The 23,860-nt window shown below is 40.2% G+C and overlaps 1 protein-coding gene across 2 annotated transcripts; it reads right to left on the bottom strand.

Annotated features, from left to right (window-relative positions):
* Positions 1 to 11,873: 11,873 nt before the first annotated feature.
* LOC124110977 (glutathione S-transferase 1-like) lies at positions 11,874 to 22,436 on the bottom strand. 2 transcript variants are annotated; one of them, XM_048381992.1, is made up of 4 exons: positions 22,204 to 22,436; positions 15,921 to 15,979; positions 13,659 to 13,803; positions 11,874 to 13,172 (listed from the first exon to the last, which is right to left on the bottom strand). In XM_048381992.1, the coding sequence occupies exons 1-4, from the start codon at positions 22,345 to 22,347 to the stop codon at positions 12,864 to 12,866; spliced, it is 657 nt and encodes a 218-aa protein (XP_048237949.1). In that variant the 5' UTR covers positions 22,348 to 22,436; the 3' UTR covers positions 11,874 to 12,863. The 2 variants fall into 2 exon arrangements, with proteins under 2 accessions (XP_048237949.1, XP_048237950.1); XM_048381993.1 differs by lacking the exon at positions 22,204 to 22,436 and adding an exon at positions 21,538 to 21,753.
* Between the last annotated feature and the right edge of the window lie 1,424 nt (positions 22,437 to 23,860).

The raw sequence follows: 23,860 nt of genomic DNA, 5'->3' as shown, positions 1-23,860 counted from the left end.
GTATATACAGATACACACCATAGGAATTGGTGTGTCAGTTTCATGTCATACACGTGGCATCATCAGCAGTCCCAGTATATACAGATACACACCATAGGAATTGGTGTGTCAGTTTCATGTCATACACATGGCATCATCAACAGTCCCAGTATATACAGATACACCCCATAGGAATTGGTATGTCAGTTTCATGTTATACACATGGCATCATCAACAGTCCCAGTATATACAGATACACACCATAGGAATTGGTGTGTCAGTTTCATGTCATACACGTGGCATCATCAGCAGTCCCAGTATATACAGATACACACCATAGGAATTGGTATGTCAGTTTCATGTTATACACATGGCATCATCAACAGTCCCAGTATATACAGATACACACCATAGGAGCTGGTATGTCAGTTTCATGTCATACACATGGCATCATCAGCAATCCCAGTATATACAGATACACACCATAGGAATTGGTGTGTCAGTTTCATGTCATACACATGGCATCATCAGCAGTCCCGGTATATACAGATACACACCATAGGAATTGGTGTGTCAGTTTCATGTCATACACATGGTATCATCAGCAATCCCAGTATATACAGATACACACTAAGGAATTGGTATGTCAGTTTCATGTTATACACATGGCATCATCAGCAGTCCCAGTATATACAGATACACACCATAGGAATTGGTGTGTCAGTTTCATGTCTTACACATGGCATCATCAGCAGTCCCAGTATATACAGATACACACCATAGGAATTGGTGTGTCAGTTCCATGTCATACACATGGTATCATCAACAGTCCCAGTATATACAGATACACACCATAGGAATTGGTGTGTCAGTTTAAAGTTATACACGTGGCATCATCAACAGTCCCAGTATATACAGATACACACCATAGGAATTGGTATGTCAGTTTCATGTCATACACGTGGCATCATCAGCAGTCCCAGTATATACAGATACACACCATAGGAATTGGTATGTCAGTTTCATGTCATACACATGGCATCATCAGCAATCCCAGTATATACAGATACACACCATAGGAATTGGTGTGTCAGTTTCATGTCATACACGTGGCATCATCAGCAGTCCCAGTATATACAGATACACACCATAGGAATTGGTATGTCAGTTTCATGTCATACACATGGCATCATCAGCAATCCCAGTATATACAGATACACACCATAGGAATTGGTATGTCAGTTTCATGTCATACACGTGGCATCATCAGCAGTCCCAGTATATACAGATACACACCATAGGAATTGGTATGTCAGTTTCATGTCATACACATGGCATCATGATCAACAGTCCCAGTATATACAGATACACACCATAGGAATTGGTGTGTCAGTTTCATGTCATACACATGGCATCATCAGCAATCCCAGTATATACAGATACACACCATAGGAATTGGTGTGTCAGTTTCATGTCATACACATGGCATCATCAGCAATCCCAGTATATACAGATACACACCATAGGAATTGGTGTGTCAGTTTCATGTCATACACATGGCATCATCAGCAATCCCAGTAGATACAGATACACACCATAGGAATTGGTATGTCAGTTTCATGTCATACACATGGTATCATCAGCAATCCCAGTATATACAGATACACACTAAGGAATTGGTATGTCAGTTTCATGTTATACACATGGCATCATCAACAGTCCCAGTATATACAGATACACACCATAGGAATTGGTGTGTCAGTTTCATGTCATACACATGGTATCATCAGCAATCCCAGTATATACAGATACACACTAAGGAATTGGTGTGTCAGTTTCATGTTATACACATGGCATCATCAACAGTCCCAGTATATACAGATACACACCATAGGAATTGGTGTGTCAGTTTCATGTCATACACATGGTGTCATCAGCAAGCCCAGTATATACAGATACACACCATAGGAATTGGTATGTCAGTTTCATGTCATACACATGGTGTCATCAGCAAGCCCAGTATATAGAGATACACACCATAGGAATTGGTATGTCAGTTTCATGTCATACACATGACATCATCAGCAATCCCTGTATATACCGATACACACCATAGGAATTGGTGTGTCAGTTTCATGTCATACACATGGCATCATCAACAGTCCCAGTATATACAGATACACACCATAGGAATTTTGTGTCAGTTTCATGTCATACACGTGGCATCATCAACAGTCCCAGTATATACAGATACACACCATAGGAATTGGTTTGTGAGTTTCATGTTATACACGTGACATCATCAACAGTCCCAGTATATACAGATACACACCATAGGAATTGGTGTGTCAGTTTCATGTCATACACATGGTATCATCAGCAATCCCAGTATATACAGATACACACCATAGGAATTGGTGTGTCAGTTTCATGTCATACACATGGCATCATCAACAGTCCCAGTATATACAAAATACAGATACACATAAAAGGAATTTAAATGTCAGTTTCATGTCATACACATGGCATCATTAGCAATCCCAGTACACTAAACTACGGTTATAACGAACACGCTTATAACGAACTGACGGATATAACGAACTTACTTTTTGGTCCCGACTACTTGCTATAGTCATGCTGTATAATGTACTTATAACGAACTTCGGTTATAACGAACTAAAATTAGTAGTCCCTTGGAGTTCGTTATAACCGTAGTTTACTGTATATACTATCTACACATACACAAAAAAAGGAATTTAAGTGTCAGTTTCGCGTCATACACGTGGCATCAACAGCAATCCCAGTAAATACAAAAATATTGCATATATGGCATTTTGAGATAACACAAAGATTATCTTGTCATACTTCGGCATCATCAGCTTTCGCAATATACAGACAAACAGCAAAGGAATTGGAATGTCAGTTTCGCGTCATACACGTGGCATCATCAACAGTCCCAGTATATACAGATACACAACACAGGAATTGGTGTGTCAGTTTCATGTTATACACGTGGCATCATCAACAGTCCCAGTATATACAGATACACACCATAGGAATTGGTGTGTCAGTTTCATGTCATACACATGGTATCATCAGCAATCCCAGTATATACAGATACACACCATAGGAATTGGTATGTCAGTTTCATGTTATACACGTGGCATCATCAACAGTCCCAGTATATACAGATACACACCATAGGAATTGGTGTGTCAGTTTAAAGTTATACACGTGGCATCATCAACAGTCCCAGTATATACAGATACACACCATAGGAATTGGTGTGTCAGTTTCATGTCATACACATGGCATCATCAACAATCCCAGTATATACAGATACACACCATAGGAATTGGTGTGTCAGTTTAAAGTTATACACATGGCATCATCAGCAGTCCCAGTATATACACATACACACCATAGGAATTGGTGTGTCAGTTTAAAGTTATACACGTGGCATCATCAACAGTCCCAGTATATACAGATACACACCATAGGAATTGGTGTGTCAGTTTAAAGTTATACACGTGGCATCATCAACAGTCCCAGTATATACAGATACACACCATAGGAATTGGTATGTCAGTTTCATGTTATACACGTGGCATCATCAACAATGCCAGTAGATACAGATACACACCATAGGAATTGGTATGTCAGTTTCATGTTATACACATGGCATCATCAACAATGCCAGTAGATACAGATACACACCATAGGAATTGGTATGTCAGTTTCATGTCATACACATGGCATCATCAACAATCCCAGTATATACAGATACACACCATAGGAATTGGTGTGTCAGTTTAAAGTTATACACATGGCATCATCAGCAGTCCCAGTATATACACATACACACCATAGGAATTGGTGTGTCAGTTTAAAGTTATACACGTGGCATCATCAACAGTCCCAGTATATACAGATACACACCATAGGAATTGGTGTGTCAGTTTAAAGTTATACACGTGGCATCATCAACAGTCCCAGTATATACAGATACACACCATAGGAATTGGTGTGTCAGTTTCATGTCATACACGTGGCATCATCAGCAGTCCCAGTATATACAGATACACACCATAGGAATTGGTATGTCAGTTTCATGTCATACACATGGCATCATCAGCAATCCCAGTATATACAGATACACACCATAGGAATTGGTATGTCAGTTTCATGTCATACACGTGGCATCATCAGCAGTCCCAGTATATACAGATACACACCATAGGAATTGGTATGTCAGTTTCATGTCATACACATGGCATCATGATCAACAGTCCCAGTATATACAGATACACACCATAGGAATTGGTGTGTCAGTTTCATGTCATACACATGGCATCATCAGCAGTCCCAGTATATACAGATACACACCATAGGAATTGGTGTGTCAGTTTCATGTCATACACATGGCATCATCAGCAATCCCAGTATATACAGATACACACCATAGGAATTGGTGTGTCAGTTTCATGTCATACACATGGCATCATCAGCAATCCCAGTAGATACAGATACACACCATAGGAATTGGTATGTCAGTTCCATGTCATACACATGGTATCATCAGCAATCCCAGTATATACAGATACACACTAAGGAATTGGTATGTCAGTTTCATGTTATACACATGGCATCATCAACAGTCCCAGTATATACAGATACACACCATAGGAATTGGTGTGTCAGTTTCATGTCATACACATGGTATCATCAGCAATCCCAGTATATACAGATACACACTAAGGAATTGGTGTGTCAGTTTCATGTTATACACATGGCATCATCAACAGTCCCAGTATATACAGATACACACCATAGGAATTGGTGTGTCAGTTTCATGTCATACACATGGTGTCATCAGCAAGCCCAGTATATACAGATACACACCATAGGAATTGGTATGTCAGTTTCATGTCATACACATGGTGTCATCAGCAAGCCCAGTATATAGAGATACACACCATAGGAATTGGTGTGTCAGTTTCATGTCATACACATGACATCATCAGCAATCCCTGTATATACCGATACACACCATAGGAATTGGTGTGTCAGTTTCATGTCATACACATGGCATCATCAACAGTCCCAGTATATACAGATACACACCATAGGAACTTTGTGTCAGTTTCATGTCATACACGTGGCATCATCAACAGTCCCAGTATATACAGATACACACCATAGGAATTGGTTTGTGAGTTTCATGTTATACACGTGACATCATCAACAGTCCCAGTATATACAGATACACACCATAGGAATTGGTATGTCAGTTTCATGTCATACACATGGTATCATCAGCAATCCCAGTATATACAGATACACACCATAGGAATTGGTGTGTCAGTTTCATGTCATACACATGGCATCATCAACAGTCCCAGTATATACAAAATACAGATACACATAAAAGGAATTTAAATGTCAGTTTCATGTCATACACATGGCATCATTAGCAATCCCAGTACACTAAACTACGGTTATAACGAACACGCTTATAACGAACTGACGGATATAACGAACTTACTTTTTGGTCCCGACTACTAGCTATAGTCATGCTGTATAATGTACTTATAACGAACTTCGGTTATAACGAACTAAAATTAGTAGTCCCTTGGAGTTCGTTATAACCGTAGTTTACTGTATATACTATCTACACATACACAAAAAAAGGAATTTAAGTGTCAGTTTCGCGTCATACACGTGGCATCAACAGCAATCCCAGTAAATACAAAAATATTGCATATATGGCATTTTGAGATAACACAAAGATTATCTTGTCATACTTCGGCATCATCAGCTTTCGCAATATACAGACAAACAGCAAAGGAATTGGAATGTCAGTTTCGCGTCATACACGTGGCATCATCAACAGTCCCAGTATATACAGATACACACCACAGGAATTGGTGTGTCAGTTTCATGTTATACACGTGGCATCATCAACAGTCCCAGTATATACAGATACACACCATAGGAATTGGTGTGTCAGTTTCATGTCATACACATGGTATCATCAGCAATCCCAGTATATACAGATACACACCATAGGAATTGGTATGTCAGTTTCATGTTATACACGTGGCATCATCAACAGTCCCAGTATATACAGATACACACCATAGGAATTGGTGTGTCAGTTTAAAGTTATACACGTGGCATCATCAACAGTCCCAGTATATACAGATACACACCATAGGAATTGGTGTGTCAGTTTCATGTCATACACATGGCATCATCAACAATCCCAGTATATACAGATACACACCATAGGAATTGGTGTGTCAGTTTAAAGTTATACACATGGCATCATCAGCAGTCCCAGTATATACACATACACACCATAGGAATTGGTGTGTCAGTTTAAAGTTATACACGTGGCATCATCAACAGTCCCAGTATATACAGATACACACCATAGGAATTGGTGTGTCAGTTTAAAGTTATACACGTGGCATCATCAACAGTCCCAGTATATACAGATACACACCATAGGAATTGGTGTGTCAGTTTCATGTTATACACGTGGCATCATCAACAGTCCCAGTATATACAGATACACACCATAGGAATTGGTGTGTCAGTTTCATGTTATACACGTGGCATCATCAACAATGCCAGTAGATACAGATACACACCATAGGAATTGGTATGTCAGTTTCATGTCATACACATGGTATCATCAGCAATCCCAGTATATACAGATACACACCATAGGAATTGGTATGTCAGTTTCATGTCATACACATGGTATCATCAGCAATCCCAGTATATACAGATACACACCATAGGAATTGGTATGTCAGTTTCATGTTATACACGTGGCATCATCAACAGTCCCAGTATATACAGATACACACCATAGGAATTGGTGTGTCAGTTTAAAGTTATACACGTGGCATCATCAACAGTCCCAGTATATACAGATACACACCATAGGAATTGGTGTGTCAGTTTCATGTTATACACATGGCATCATCAACAATGCCAGTAGATACAGATACACACCATAGGAATTGGTATGTCAGTTTCATGTCATACACATGGCATCATCAACAATCCCAGTATATACAGATACACACCATAGGAATTGGTGTGTCAGTTTAAAGTTATACACATGGCATCATCAGCAGTCCCAGTATATACACATACACACCATAGGAATTGGTGTGTCAGTTTAAAGTTATACACGTGGCATCATCAACAGTCCCAGTATATACAGATACACACCATAGGAATTGGTGTGTCAGTTTAAAGTTATACACGTGGCATCATCAACAGTCCCAGTATATACAGATACACACCATAGGAATTGGTGTGTCAGTTTAAAGTTATACACGTGGCATCATCAACAGTCCCAGTATATACAGATACACACCATAGGAATTGGTGTGTCAGTTTCATGTTATACACATGGCATCATCAACAATGCCAGTAGATACAGATACACACCATAGGAATTGGTATGTCAGTTTCATGTCATACACATGGTGTCATCAGCAATCTCAGTATATACAGATACACACCATAGGAATTGGCGTGTTAGTTTCATGTCATACACATGGCATCATCAGCAATCCCAGTATATACAGATACACACCATAGGAATTGGTATGTCAGTTTCATGTCATACACATGGCATCATCAGCAATCCCAGTATATACAGATACACACCAAAGGAATTGGTATGTCAGTTTCATGTCATACACATGGCATCATCAGCAATCCCAGCACATACAGATACACACCATAGGAATTGGTGTGTCAGTTTCATGTCATACAAATGGCATCATCAACAGTCCCAGTATATGCAAAATACAGATACACATAAAAGGAATTTAAATGTCAGTTTCATGTCATACACTAGGCATCATTAGCAATCCCAGTACACTAAACTACGGTTATAACGAACACGCTTATAACGAACTGACGGATATAACGAACTTACTTTCTGGTCCCGACTACTTTCTATAGTCATGCTGTATAATGTACTTATAACGAACTTCGGTTATAACGAACTATAATTAGTAGTCCCTTGGAGTTCGTTATAACCGTAGTTTACTGTATATACTATATACAGATACACAAAAAAAGGAATTTAAATGTCAGTTTCGTGTCATACACGTGGCATCATCAGCAATCTCAGTATATACTATAAACAGATACCCATAAAAAAATTGGTATGTCAGTTTCGCGTCATACACGTGGCATCAACAGCAATCCCAGTAAATACAAAAATATTGCATATATGGCATTTTGAGATAACACAAAGATTATCACGTCATACTTCGGCATCATCAGCCATCGCAATATACAGACAAACAACAAAGGAATTGGAATGTCAGTTTCGCGTCATACACGTGGCGTCATCAGCAATCCCAGTATATACAGATACACACCAAAGGATTTGTCAATGCCATAACATACAGATACACACCATAGGAATTGGGGTGTCAGTTTCATGTTATACACGTGGCATCATCAGCAATCCCAGTATATACAGATACACACCATAGGAATTGGTGTGTCAGTTTCATGTTATACACGTGGCATCATCAACAGTCCCAGTATATACAGATACACACCATAGGAATTGGTGTGTCAGTTTCATGTTATCCACGTGACATCATCAAAAGTCCCAGCATATACAGATACACACCATAGGAATTGGTGTGTCAGTTTCATGTCATACACATGGCATCATCAACAGTCCCAGTATATACAGACACACACCATAGGAATTGGTATGTCAGTTTCATGTCATACACATGGTGTCATCAGCAATCTCAGTATATACAGATACACACCATAGGAATTGGCGTGTCAGTTTCATGTCATACACATGGCATCATCAGCAATCCCAGTATATACCGATACACACCATAGGAATTGGTGTGTCTCTTTCATGTCATACACATGGCATCATCAACAGTCCCAGTATATACAGATACACACCATAGGAATTGGTGTGTCAGTTTCGCGTTATACACGTGGCGTCAGCAGCAATCCCAGTATATACAGATACACACAAAATCAATTGGTATGTTAGTTTCACGTCATACACGTGGCGTCATCAGCAATCCCAGTATATACAGATACACACCAAATCAATTGGTATGTTAGTTTCACGTCATACGCGTGGCCTTATCAGCAATCCCAGTATCTACAGATACACACCAAAGGAATTGGTATGTCAGTTTCACGTCATACACGTGGCGTCATCAGCAATCCCAGTATCTACAGATACAGATACAGTCATTTTCGCGTTATACACTTGAAAGTATCACACAGTAAAGAAATGTAATATTGCCTGAAACGGGTCAGTTCTAGTTCTTGATACTCCAAAATTCTCAAGAGCCAGATGGTTATTGAGTAGATGGTTCTCCCTTTCAAGTTGTTCAACATGGACCTGCATCTTCTTTATTTCAAATTGTGCCTCACACCCCTCATTCGGTGTGGAAAAATCATTCCATTCAACCTCATGTCCATCACACCTCCTCCTGGAACCAGGTTCTCCTCACACTACAAACAAAATAATACTGATTTAATATAAAATTAATGTTTCATAAAAAAAGTTAAAAAACAATTTTATAATGCAAACTTGATTTACGAATTTATTAATACACATATTATTATAGTGGATAGTTGTTAATTCTTACACTATGACGTTCTAGCCTATAGGATCAAGGGGGCCTTCCTTGGTGTTTGGATTTGGTGTCCCTGATTTCAGTATTCTTTACACGGGGGTGTACTTGTTTACAACACACAAATCTAGGTCTGAAATATAAAACATTCAATTCATTTAAGTCCCCCAATTAATTTGCAATTTGTGTATGAATATAAATCGTAAAAATGAATCCAATAAAGCATACATTACAACAACTGTTTTATGCATTATCTATTTATGTCTGTATATGCATCCATATTAGCTTTATATGTGTAGTCCATTTCCAATAGAAATACGTATATTCTGACCAGAATAAATGTAATTGTTTGAAAGTCGATATGTCATCATCATGTGACCTAATTTAGTATAAATATTTGTTCCCGGGTGCCGTTGTACAAAACAACCTTAGGCCTAAGACTGCCGTAGGTCTGTCTATATGTTAAGGTGTGGGACACCGACACGCTAATATCGCTTTGTACAACGACACCCTGGATATATATATGAATTATATATGACAGTATGTAGTATTAATGTGACGAGAATAGAAATCAATATTGTATTCAGAAAAAGCATGAGTATTTCGCACTGAAACGTCATGTTAGCTGCAATAAAATCAATAGTTGATAAGCGATATTCGCTCCGATGCCATTTTGACAGCTTGCGGGGATAGCCTCGTTTTGGAGTTTGACCTCAGCGTCACGCATAAATATTAAGAGACGGCTATTGTTCATAGTATCAAATTTTAATCAACCACATCAAGAGCAGCAATTTAAACTTTAAGTAAACGACAAGTAGCTTTTATGAATTTCGCCCTTGAAGCAGATAGACCGTCAGTAAGGTTCACAATAAATCTACAACGGTCATTTTAGACTGACCATTAAAATTTGCTCACATTGTAACCATTTATATCCCCATGTGACAGATAAAATAAAGATAACGTTCCAGTGGCAGTATGTACATATATGTATTTGAGTCATCGTTAAATGTGCAGGTAGACTGAGTGGTGTAATTATTGTAATTCGTTACGGTTGGTCCTAAAATCCATTTCATTCAGTGGATAAATTGTCACAATCTACTTGTCAGTGGCGATGTACATATGCGTGACCTTACCTCTCCCACAGTGTGCTTCATGACATACTGATTCTTTATTGTTCAAAGCTAGATCGTAATTTCATTACTCATTGTACACTTACATCAAAATAAATGTGCTTCCCACTACTTGACAGAGGACCGTTTGCATGTTGGGCTGCTATTATCTCAAGTTACAGAATATATAATTTATAATCATTATGGATGGTGTCGTTGAGTATGCCAAAAATAGGTCACTACGAACCTGTTGAATGTCTTTCAGAGCGAGTTACCTCAGTCATCATGATGGCGCGGCTGTGGGTACAATAGAACCAAATGATGTTGTTTGTTTAACGCCGAACTAGCAATATTCCAGCTATATGACGACGGTCTGTAGATAATCGAGTCTGGACCAGACAATCCAGTGATTGACATCATGAGCATCGATCCACGCAATTGGGATCGATGAGATGCATCAACCAAGTCAGCGAGCCTGACCACCCGATCCCGCTAGTCGCCTATTACGAAAAGCATAGTCGCCTTTTACGGCAAGCATGGGTTGCTGAAGACCTATTCTACCCCGGATCTTCACGGGTCACCCAATGATTAGAGTTACAATACCATACATAATAAAATGTGTATAGTACTGAACCAATCTAATCGACTTATGACCATGCATTCCATGATTTACAAACACAGCTCGTGTTTGTCGTTAAATGCCGCCATGAGCAATATTCCAGCTTCATGACCATCTGTAAATAACCGATTCTGGACCAGATAATCCTGCGGGACATGAAGCATGGGGTGCCTTAAATAAACAATTACAGTTAGGTAGCAGCCTTGTCTCACAATATATTCTGATAGTATTAGATTAATTTACACTCGTCTTTGTGGCTGTAGTGAGAAAAGTAATGTTGTTTACCGCCGCAGTAACATTCAGCTGTACCAAGGCCTTGGCCCGCGAAACCAGAGACTGAAAACATGAGCAACTATTCAGCCCATATCTTTCCCATGTTTTACAATTTAATCAGTACCATCAACGACCAGCAACCCATTGGACACGTGCGGAACATCATTGAACCGGTGTAACTCAAGCGTGGGTCCCTCTAAACATAAGCCACAAAGAAGACAAACAATCATAAAGCTTTTAATCTATGTCGTTGTCATCATTTATTGTTTCATAAATTGAAGAAATGATTGTATATACATATTGACATCATTATGATAAATATCCGTGATACACATAAACCTTACTGTTAGTCACAAAAACATGCAAAGACATGTAAAATGGTCGCCTGAAAAAACACTTGAACGCGAATATTATATGACAGAAAGATAAGGGTGAGGTGAAGTGAAATGGGGTTTAACGTCGTGTGTGATTGTGTGTGTGTGCGTGTGCGTGTGCGTGCGTGCGTGCGTGCGTGCGTGCGTGCGTGCGTGTGTGTGTGTGTGTGTGTGTGTGTGTGTGTGTGCCGATTTAAAGTGCCAGCCTACTGTGTTACCATAACATAAATGCCCCACTCAGACACAGAATACTGATTCTGAGCCGACCAGTCGTTGTTTTAGCCCCTTAATGGCGAGCGCCAGTCAGGGTTACAACAAGTACCATCTTTTATAATCTAATGTCTTTTGGTATCGAACCCCGGACATTTCGTTCTCCGGGCGGACGCTCTACCACTAGACCATGGAGGCGGTTCGGAACGATAAAAGACTATTGCCATGCACCAGTGTACTATACATTAGATAATTCATTTTGGTTTCTGTATTTCAATATGATCATTGGGTTATTTTTAATAAAAGTAATATGTTTTTTAAATGCCTTTTTTATGTTTAATAGTAAGCTGTAATTAACCTTTTACAGGTGTATGTATGATATAAAGGCGTATTTTTATGGGCGTCTTGAAAATATTTTTCCAGAAAGTTTGTGAAATATATACTGATTAGATAAAGGGAATATATACTAAGAGACGCGTTTGCTTGACATCCAATATGTACCCCGAATATTACTGTTGATTTGCAAAATATAAAACGTCAACGCCAGAGAATAACAAGTCTCCAAAAACAGATAAAAATTGGGCGTCAAACGCAAGACATGGGCGATAATTATGACGCCAGGTGTTTCTTCAATGTTTTACGACTTTTCATCTTGTCCAATCTTAAATTGTTCCACTAAGTCAAAAAATGACTGATTCACTTCTTTGAAGTACGGTAATTCCTGCATTCGTTTGTACCAAGTCATGGCATTAGGGTACTTTGTCTTATCCCCTCGATAGACAAATTCGATTGCAAACCCAACTACCATCGCAAAGTCAGCAATGGTGATGTCATTTCCGGTGAGGTACTTCTTATCCTTAACCAGAGTATCAATCCGCGCTAAAGCCTTGACGATCTGCTCCTCTTGTTCTTTTGTCTTCTCAGTTCTGTCTCTTGCTGGCCGCCACTGAAATAGAAAGAGTACGCATATGCTGTTGTCACGAGTCAATGAGGATTTTCTAGAATTGCACTCGGTGTATGTTTATTCCACTTCTCCACCATTCCACTATGTCCACTTCTCCAATAAATAAAAAGCCACAAAACAATTTCCATATTCATAAGAAATACCTGTGAAAAGTAGAAATCACTGCCAAAATTGTCGGTCATTTATAGATGCAAAGCTACGGATTATTTCCAAAGCTAGATCGCAAATTGATTACTCATTGTACACTTACATCCAAATATATGTGTTTCCCACTACTTGACAGAGGACTGTTTGCATGTTGGGCTGCTATTACCTAAAGTTACAGAATTCAATTGCATGAGGTACTCAGAAGCTTTTCTTATCTGGAACCCTGGCTGGATCGACCAGGCAATACAAATCTTGTTGATGACAGATTAAAGAACTACAGTTGATTTAACAACAAAAATGCAACACTTCATGCGTACTTACAACATTCTCCAACAAGGTTCTGTAGAAGACCCCCAGATCATAGTCCAGGAGTCGGTCCACCTCTGCCCTCTTCTGGAGGCCCCGGGGGTACAGGCTGTTGTCCTCACCCCCATACTTCCCCACCAGGTAGCGCATGATGGCGCGACTGTGGATACAATAGAGCCAAATGGTGAGAGTTACAATACCATACATTGTACAATGCGTATAGTACTGAATGAAAATCTACTGGTAAACTAAAGACACATGAATTGATGCTATACATTTCTGAGTAAAAAAACAGTTTCCCTAATATTTCATATTTCATATTTCATGAACAACCCACAGTTCCTTTACGAACACAATTTCCTCCAAGTTGTTTAATTATAGGAACGTGTTGCAGAATGTGGACTCACAGACGTGCCTCGTGATATAAATTCAAGAACATTTGGCTGACAAGTCTCGCCATACTGCTTCAAACTGGTCATATGATCACATGTGATTTCTCTATTGTTGGCAATAACAATATGGACCAACATCGAGTGAACAGCCTGCTACTAACTGGGATCACAAATTTAAAATCATTATGGATGCTGTCGATGAGTGTGCCAAAAATAGGTCAACACACAATATGAACCTGTTGAATGTCTTTCACGGCGAGTTAAGAAAGTCGTCAATTGTAGAATGCATTAACTGAGAAAGAGGACACCCAATTGGAATATAACCATTCTGGGGCATTTGTCACCAAACGTAGTGATCAAAGATATAGGTGTAAATCAAAGGTTCAAAGGTCTTCAAAGGTTCAGGACAATATGTTGAAATTTAAAGTAAATGTCGTCAGGAAAAAAAACTGTGAGAAATGTTGGTAAACATCTATGTAACATTTTGGATAGAGAACGTTTGAGCAAGAAGTAGGCATTCAGGTGAAGAATTGATTTGTCTTTGCATGTGTTTGTCACGGGTGCCACTGGTAGAGCAGGGGACGCTCACGTTTTCGCGAAAACTTAATTATGCTTGTGATACATTTGGAATCGTACAATCGAATCGAGAATTTAACAGAGATTTCTTATGATTATGGAAAGGGTTTTGTTGCTTTTATTTAAAATGAATAGTAGATCTATTTGTGAGACAGGGCCGGGGACAGAATGTGTAACAGTGTTCCTGGTATATATGTGCAAGGACAACATGGAGTAGAGAAAAAAGGGTTCCGTGGATGTCCAGTAAGTTAATGGAGTCCATGACATGACTGGCATATACAGGTACTCCGAGTTACTACTTAGATTATTGCTTTCCAAGTACCTAGCTAATCGATAAAGACCCATACATTCCAGGCTTGTACAAGCACACCTGGTAAGTGATATGAAACATATCACTGAGATCCAGTTGGGGGGTTGTGGAGGTGGAGAAGTACATGGAGCATATAGACTTGGGTGCCGTGGAGGTCCAGTTAACAGGCATTATATATGATTGGCATATCTATAAAGATACTCTATTGTGCCCTGCTGCACACAGAGGTTGTGTGGATTATACCATTCCATGTACCAATCTAGTCCACTTATGACCATGCATTCCATGATTTTAAAAACTCAGCTCGTGTTTGTCGTTAAATGCCGCCATGAGTAATATTCCAGCTTCATGACCATCTGTAAATAACCGATTCTGGACCAGATAATCCTGTGACGGACATCATGAGCATCGATCTTCGCACAAGGGATACAATGACATGCATCAACCACGTGGCTTGTAACTGACATTTGACAGTAATCACATGATCATGATCACGGACAGGATTTGGTAAAGGGATAACGATGACATTATGTCATCAACAACGTTAGAAATAGTTTCCAAATATGATTCAGGTAAGTGATGATGATAATAAATAACAGCGACAAAACTCTTTCCATATTCATAAGATATCTCTGTGAAAAACCGAATGTTAATTGTTAATTCATAAATTGAAAATATTTTCAGAAAATCAAGATCATAATTGGATTAGGAAGGTTAATTGACTCCAACGGTATTTAATCATGATGGATTACATGGTTACCATTTACATTTCTATGTAACAGATCAATTGAAGAATAAGTTCCAGTGGTAGGATGTAAATATGTGTTTTAGTGGTCGTTAAATCTGTATAAGGTGAGACTGAGTGCTCCAGTCATTCAAATTCATTGCGTTTGTTCCTAAAATCCATTTTAATCAGTGTATAATTGTTACAGGAGATGGATGAACGACAAATCTACTTTGCCTGGACGGTGTCAATGTACTACAGCTGTGTGACCTTACCTCTCCCACAGTATGAAGTCTCCATCTATAATAGTTGGGACGGTATGATCCGGGTTTATCTGAAATGTCACAATAGACGTTCATAAACAACTTGAGTGAGTGAATGAATTGGGCTTAACGCCGTTTTAAACATTAAACCATTACGGTGACGTCACACTATTACTCTTGCATTTGATTCTGAGCCAGAAATACACCGGCCATAGTGGGCGACTATTTCAAATAGGAAAACAAAAGCAACTTTAGCTCATTATGCAAAATTATAGAGAATACATACATCAACCATAAGATGGTTTAATCAGAGAAGTCACTCGAATCTGTTACAATCCAAATGTAGAATCAACTGGCCATCAAACCAAAAATGATGCAAAATTATAGAGAATACATACATCAACCAAAAGATGGTTTAATCAGAGAAGTCACTCGAATCTGTTACAATCCAAAAGTAGAATCAACTGGCAATCAAACCAAAAATGAAACCCCCGACACACACACACACACACACACACACGCACACGCACACACACACACACACGCGCGCACGCACACACACACACACACACAAACGCACGCACACGCGCACGCACACGCACGCGCACACACGCACACGCACACACACACACACAAACGCACACGCACGCACACACACACACACAAACGCACGCACACGCGCACGCACACGCGCACGCACACACGCACACACACACACGCACACGCACACGCACACACACACAAACACACACACACACACCGGACACACACACACCGGACACACAATCTGAAACGCTTTGATTTAACTGAAATGACGTTAAAGCAGCGTTTCACTCACCCATATTATGCCATTAACAATGTAAAGGAATGTGGAAATGAACTGCTGGACATATGGTATAAGAGAGTTGGACACATGGTATCGGAGGAATGAATATCGACCCAGTAAGGAATCCAGTCAGAAGAGGTCCCAAGCTAGCCATACATGTTGTAAGAGCAAACTAAACTGACGACTAGATGGTGACAATAAATGAAACTCGCCTACTATGTGTGTCATCATGCTCGATTCAAACTAAACTGACGACTAGATGGTAACAATAAATGAAACTCGCCTACTATGTGTGTCATCATGCTCGATTCAAACTAAACTGACGACTAGATGGTGACAATAAATGACCTGGCCTACTATGTGTGTCATCATGCTCGATTCGAACTTAACTGACGACTAGATGGTGACAATAAATGAACTGGCCTACTATGTGTGTCATCATGCTCGATTCAAACTAAACTGACGACTAGATGGTGACAATAAATGAAACTGGCCTACTATGTGTGTCATCATGCTCGATTCAAACTAAACTGACGACTAGATGGTGACAATAAATGAACTGGCCTACTATGTGTGTCATCATGCTCGATTCAAACTAAACTGTCGACTAGATGGTGACAATAAATAAACTGGCCTACTTTGTGTGTCATCACGCTCGATTCAAACTAAACTGACGACTAGATGGTGACAATAAATGAAACTCGCCTACTATGTGTGTCATCATGCTCGATTCGAACTAAACTGACGACTAGATGGTGACAATAAATAAACTGGCCTACTTTGTGTGTCATCACGCTCGATTCAAACTAAACTGACGACTAGATGGTGACAATAAATGAACTGGCCTACTATGTGTGTCATCACGCTCGATTCAAACTAAACTGACGACTAGATGGTGACAATAAATGGACTGGCCTACTATGTGTGTCATCATGCTCGATTCAAACTAAACTGACGACTAGATGGTGACAATAAATGAACTGGCCTACTATGTGTGTCATCATGATCGATTCAAACTATACCGACGACTAGATGGTGACAATAAATGAACTGGCCTACTATGTGTGTCATCATGCTCGATTCGAACTAAACTGACGACTAGATGGTGACAATAAATGAACTGGCCTACTATGTGTGTCATCATGCTCGATTCAAACTAAACTGACGACTAGATGGTGACAATAAATGAAACTCGCCTACTATGTGTGTCATCATGCTCGATTCAAACTAAACTGACGACTAGATGGTGACAATAAATGAAACTCGCCTACTATGTGTGTCATCATGCTCGATTCGAACTAAACTGACGACTAGATGGTGACAATAAATAAACTGGCCTACTATGTGTATCATCATGCTCGATTCAAACTAAACTGACGACTAGATGGTGACAATAAATGAAACTCGCCTACTATGTGTGTCATCATGCTCGATTCAAACTAAACTGGCGACTAGATGGTGACAATAAATGAACTGGCCTACTATGTGTGTCATCATGCTCGATTCGAACTAAACTGACGACTAGATGGTGACAATAAATGACCTGGCCTACTATGTGTGTCATCATGCTCGATTCAAACTAAACTGACGATTAGATGGTGACAATAAATGAAACTGGCCTACTATGTGTGTCATCATGCTCGATTCAAACTAAACTGACGACTAGATGGTGACAATAAATGACCTGGAGTTTTGTAGATTGTGTTTGTTCGTCTGTTGTTTAATGCCACACTCAGCAATATTTCCAACTGTAAATAATCGAGTCTGGACCAAGCAATCCAGTGATTGACATCATGGGCAAGTATAGTCGCCTTTTACGGCAAGCAAGGGTTGCTGAATACTTATTCTAGCCCTTGTGGCTTGTGTGTCGTCATTACGCCTACGGCGTGCTCATGCTGTCATCCTCTGGTTTGCCTGGAGAGGAGAGCAGTATTTACAAGTTGCCGTATCTATTGCGGCATAAACATCACCTGCTCGCTCGAAGTCCGCTTATTGTTGAATAGAATCTCGTTGCCATGTCACAATATCCTGTGAAAACCCACTACTGAAGTAGAGTTCATGACCCGCCGATCTCAGTCCCAGCATATTTTCGTTGTGGCAACACTCTCCCAGATAAAATTTAACCCATGCATAATGTGAAAGTTACTGTGCGGTGTGACATGAATGGTTATTACTGCCGTTGATAACAGGGGCTCTCATTTTTCCTGTTACTAATGCTGAGTTAGATGCATCTACTCGCATGCATTTATTGAGTGTAAAATAAATTATACATGATAGATCACAAACGTGGTCAAAAACTATGTAAAATAGCAATATAGGCTGTACCAGTATTACGAGGGAGAGTGAGTATGGTTTTACGCCACTTTTAGCAATATTCCAGCAAAAATACACCGGGGAAACCAGAAATGGGTTTCACACATTGTACCTATGTCGGGAATCGAATCTTGGTTTACGGCGCGACGAGCGAACGCTTTAACCACAAGGCTACCCGACCGCCCCGGGGTATAATTATGTGGTTTTACTTGTTATACTTGTTAAACGGATGTATCTTACCATGTTTCAATCTGACATTGTAAAATAATTATAACAAATTGAAAATTGATAGAAAACAGCTGTTCGATTGAGCGGATGTTATTTTGGGCTGTTTCACGTCACTTTCATTGACTCTTAAACAACGTGAGGCTTCTTGCTTCGTAACGGGATATAATATTAAGGGGTTTATTCTCTCCCAGGCGAGATAGACGGTATTTTCTCATGATCACGTGTACCAATAGGATCCCAACATTCTGACATGGAGGGAAGTGAAGGACATGTGTCGCAAGTCCACCTATTGCTGATAAAGGGGCTGTAGAACGTCAGTATGGTGATATATATTGAACCCGTTATCTATTTTTACTATTAAATGTGGTGTGTACACATATATAATATTGTTTCTATGAGTCTTTTAGTGTCTCGTAGGCCATTTTGGCCGGCCGCTGAATTTTTACATTCTTGCCTTGTCATTTTATATGTACAGCGGGTGACACTATAATAAAATATTATTCTTCTTCTCTATTTTTACATCGGCTTATGCGAGCTGGTTCCATGTACAAAACGAATGTCACCCCGACCCAACTGGACGGCCTCGGTTCTTTATACTGAAACTCGCTTATCTCAGGCTATTTACCAAGGTTGTAGGCCTGTTACTCAGCAGTACTCGACTTTGCTATCGCAACGCGCTCTATATATGTGACATCGTATTACCCTGAAATACATCCTGTAATAAAATTATGTTCAAAGATCTATAAAATGCCGATCAAATTTATAATTACAGTCGACACACAGAGTCGCATGTATTTCCAACTTCTTGCAAATAATTATATTGTTGGTAGGATGATTTCGAATTACAGTGGAACGTAGAGTGTCAATTCGAAGAACGGGCGTGGGTCGTGGGTCAAACGTGTTATCAATAGTTAGAGGCTGTACATGTCAGTGTGCCGTCAGTAGGGTGTTAAGCCAATAGGTGTACCGGGGTCATTATGAACATTGTCTACATCCGTATCTATAGTAATGGAGTTCAAGCTACCCAGGTTTCATTGGTTTTTACATAGTTGCTTTGATACGTATATCATAAGCCGTATTCACATGAAGACTTTTACTCATGTGAGTAATTATACACACGGGGAAGTTTACTGAGAGGTCATGTCAAAGTATATTTGCTCATAAGAAAATTACTTGCTATGAAAGTTATGTTGGTTGGTTGGTTGGTTTGTTGTTTAACGCCGCACTCAGCAATATTCCAGCTATATGACGGCGGTGTGTAAATAATCGAGTCTGGACCAGACAATCCAGTGATTAATATCATGAGCATCGATCCACGCAATTGGGATCAATGACATGCATCAACCAAGTCAGCGAGCCTGACCACCCGGTCCCGTTAGTCGCATTTTACGACAAGCATAGTCGCCTTTTACGGCAAGCATGGGTTGCTGGAGACCTATTTTTCTCCGGAATCTTCACGGGTCGCAAGTTATGTAGTGTGAACAGGAATGTTTGCTTGTGTGGTGGATGTCACAAATATCACATTATTGCATCATCTCTATAGATACCCACACATCGAGTCACAGCAACGTTTGACGAAGCTCTTTACATAGAAAATTGAAAGTTTTGAAGTTACCAATACAATGATTTATCACCAAACACGGGATCTATCACTCATTCATATTCTAGTTTCCTGGGTTAGTCCAAGACCCCTACACAAGTACACTGTAATATTGAAAATATTTGAAGAAAGCCAGCTGTCCATGATAACTGCTGTTGAAAGACTGATCAAATTACAGACATGACCTTATTCCCATGGCAACAGAAAACAATTATACATTTTCTCAATTGAGTATTTCTAATGTACATGCGTGAATGATCACATGAGGTTGCATGTGAATGACACTAATTTACATTTATGATACGAATATAATTCGAAACACTGCATTTGTCACAACATATTTGAAGTTGTGAGCAAAATGTATTTAATTTGAGGAAGGCGCGGTAGTGATGGGTCGTTGGGCGTGTTTGTAGTTGGCATCGATTCTATTGATGCATATTTAACAGAAGCTTCTTAAATAAGCAATTACAGTTACGTAATTTAGCAGCGTTGTCTCACACTATATTCTGATAGTATTAGATTCATCTACACTCGTCTTTCTGGTACATTTAAGCTGTACCACGGCCGTGACCCGAGAAACCAGCGACTGAAAACATGAGCAACTATTCACGACATGGGGGCATGACATCTGGCTACTTGGTCCTCATTAGTCTGCTCCTTACACAAGTTTGGAATACTGGAACACATTCTTCCCCGACTCCCAACGGAGTGACAGTGCACGGAAAGGGGCATGTCTTCAGGAACTGTATGACATGAATGAGTTCCCAAACTGTTAGCAGCAAGGATTGATAATTTGACTGAGGACGTGAGCGCCCCGTGTGAGTTAGTTTCATCATACGACCAACACTGGGGAGCAGGGGCATTCGTGACCAACTCGTGTTATTCCGGGACAAGCCGAATAGCGACTCGTGACCATCTCGTAGCCATTTTTTTGACCGGGTTCCGTCTTAGCGCAAACGGGCATAGCTAAAACAATTGTCAATTCATTGCGTAGTGGTTCACATATATTTCCCCATATATTATATATATTTCAGATGCAATTTAAAGCACATCGCGAGGTGCGGAATTATACAGTATGATTGAACACATTTAACTGTGTCTTGGGTATAATTTTAGATGCAAGACATATGAAAAATCAAAAATTATTTCCGAGGGATTCTTTGACGAAGTACTTGAAATCATACGCGCATTCTGATTGGTTTGTCGTATTTTCGCACATAACATTCATCGATAGGGGGACGAGTCTTCTTGCAGGTTACGGAAAGGGGCGAGTGGTGACGAATGGAGCAGGGGGCCTGTTCTAACCCTGGTGACTGTGGGGATCTCACCTGTGTAAACTCTGGGCTGAGCTGTTCTTTGGTCATGAAGTCGAGTTGTTTTAACTCGAGAGGTACACCAAGAGCCTTGGCGGTCAACATGACAGCATGACATGGCGGGCTTCCTTGGAAGATATATAGCTGAATGTTCGCCATGTTAGTTGGGGCGACGTTACAAACAAAACACGCTCTCTGTACCAGAGCAGGCTTGGATTGTGAAAGGTGTGTGTCAGGTATCGGACGTGTCATTCGTGACCAACTCGTGTTATTCCGGGACAAGCCGATGTGCACGCGTGCCCCTCTCGTGGCTATTTTTTTGCGACCGGGTTCAGTCTTAGCGCAAACAGGCATACCAAAAACAATTGTCAACTCGTTGCGTAATGGTTCACACATTTTCCCCATATATTATATATGTTTCAGATGCAATTTAAAGCACTTCGGGACGTGCGGAATTATACAGTATGATTGAACACATTTAACTGTGTCTTGGATATATTTTTAGATGCAAGACAAATGTAAAATCAAAAATTATTTCTGAGAGATTCTTTGACGAAGAACTTGAAATCATACGCGCATTCTGATTGGTTTGTCGTATTTTCGCATATAACATTCATCGATAGGGGGACGAGTCTTCTTACAGGTTACGGAAAGGGGCGAGTGGTGACGAATGCGGACGTGTAAGAAGGTAGAGCTATTCGTCATCACTCGCATGTTTCCGTAACCTACAACGAGGCTCGTCCCCCTCTCGAAGGCGCAAACCAATCAGAATGCGCGTCAGGATATGGCTTCTTCGATCAATAAAATCCCGAATATTTAAATTATTTTTGACAATATGCGTTTGTTTACAAAATGCGGAAAAATGTAGATTGTCAGTTCCATACCTCAGTGTATACAGATAGCAGAAATGTGATATATAAATTGATGTTGTTACTTACAGGGCTATGTTGGATGATAAATTCAAATGTACACTTGATTTGTTTACATTAAGGAAATGGCTCGCGCGACATCCGTTCATTTGAGCTATAACGAGACCTGTCTTTCAAAAACGACATTCCATGTCCCTGTGTATAATATACCAGTAGTTGAGGGCCCCGTTATGGAACCGCTCCTGGCTTCTGATTGGTCGGTTTGGTCACGTGACCTCTGATGACGTCACTTCCAGTTTCGGTTTGCGCAGGGCATTGTGGGTCTGGAGGAGGAGGAGGAGGGAGGGAGGGAGGAGGGAGGGAGGGAGGAGGGGAAGGGGAGTCGGGTTCTTTGTTTGGGTTTGAGGGTCGTCAAAGCATGAGGATGAAAAGCGTTCTTTCGAGTGAGATGGGTGGCCCTGAAAAGGGGCGTTTTGGGGAAGAAGTCGATCACTTGTTGTGTGAACACTGTCCATGGAGAGAAGAAGGTCATGGTCCCAGCCGTGAGATCGTGTTTCGAGTCCCCACCACGCGACATGATGTGTGTGTGTGGTTGACAACGCTGGCCGAAAAACCCAAGAAGAAGAACCAAGAGGAAGAGGACAGCACACGCAAGGGGGCAACAGCACGCAAGGGGACAACAGCATGCCTTGGGAAAAGAAAACGTGGTGCAACCCCTTAAAAAGGCACTCTTCAAAACGTCAACGACATTCATCACCACAGGAGGAGGAGGCGGAGGCGGAGGTGGAAGGGGTGGATGGCAT

Source organism: Haliotis rufescens, unplaced genomic scaffold (assembly GCF_023055435.1).
Source record: "Haliotis rufescens isolate VD_foot unplaced genomic scaffold, xgHalRufe1.0.p SCAF_1, whole genome shotgun sequence".
Lineage (NCBI taxonomy): Eukaryota > Metazoa > Mollusca > Gastropoda > Lepetellida > Haliotidae > Haliotis > Haliotis rufescens.
Note: the sequence above shows the minus strand (reverse complement) of the source record. Positions and strands in the feature narration are given on the sequence as shown.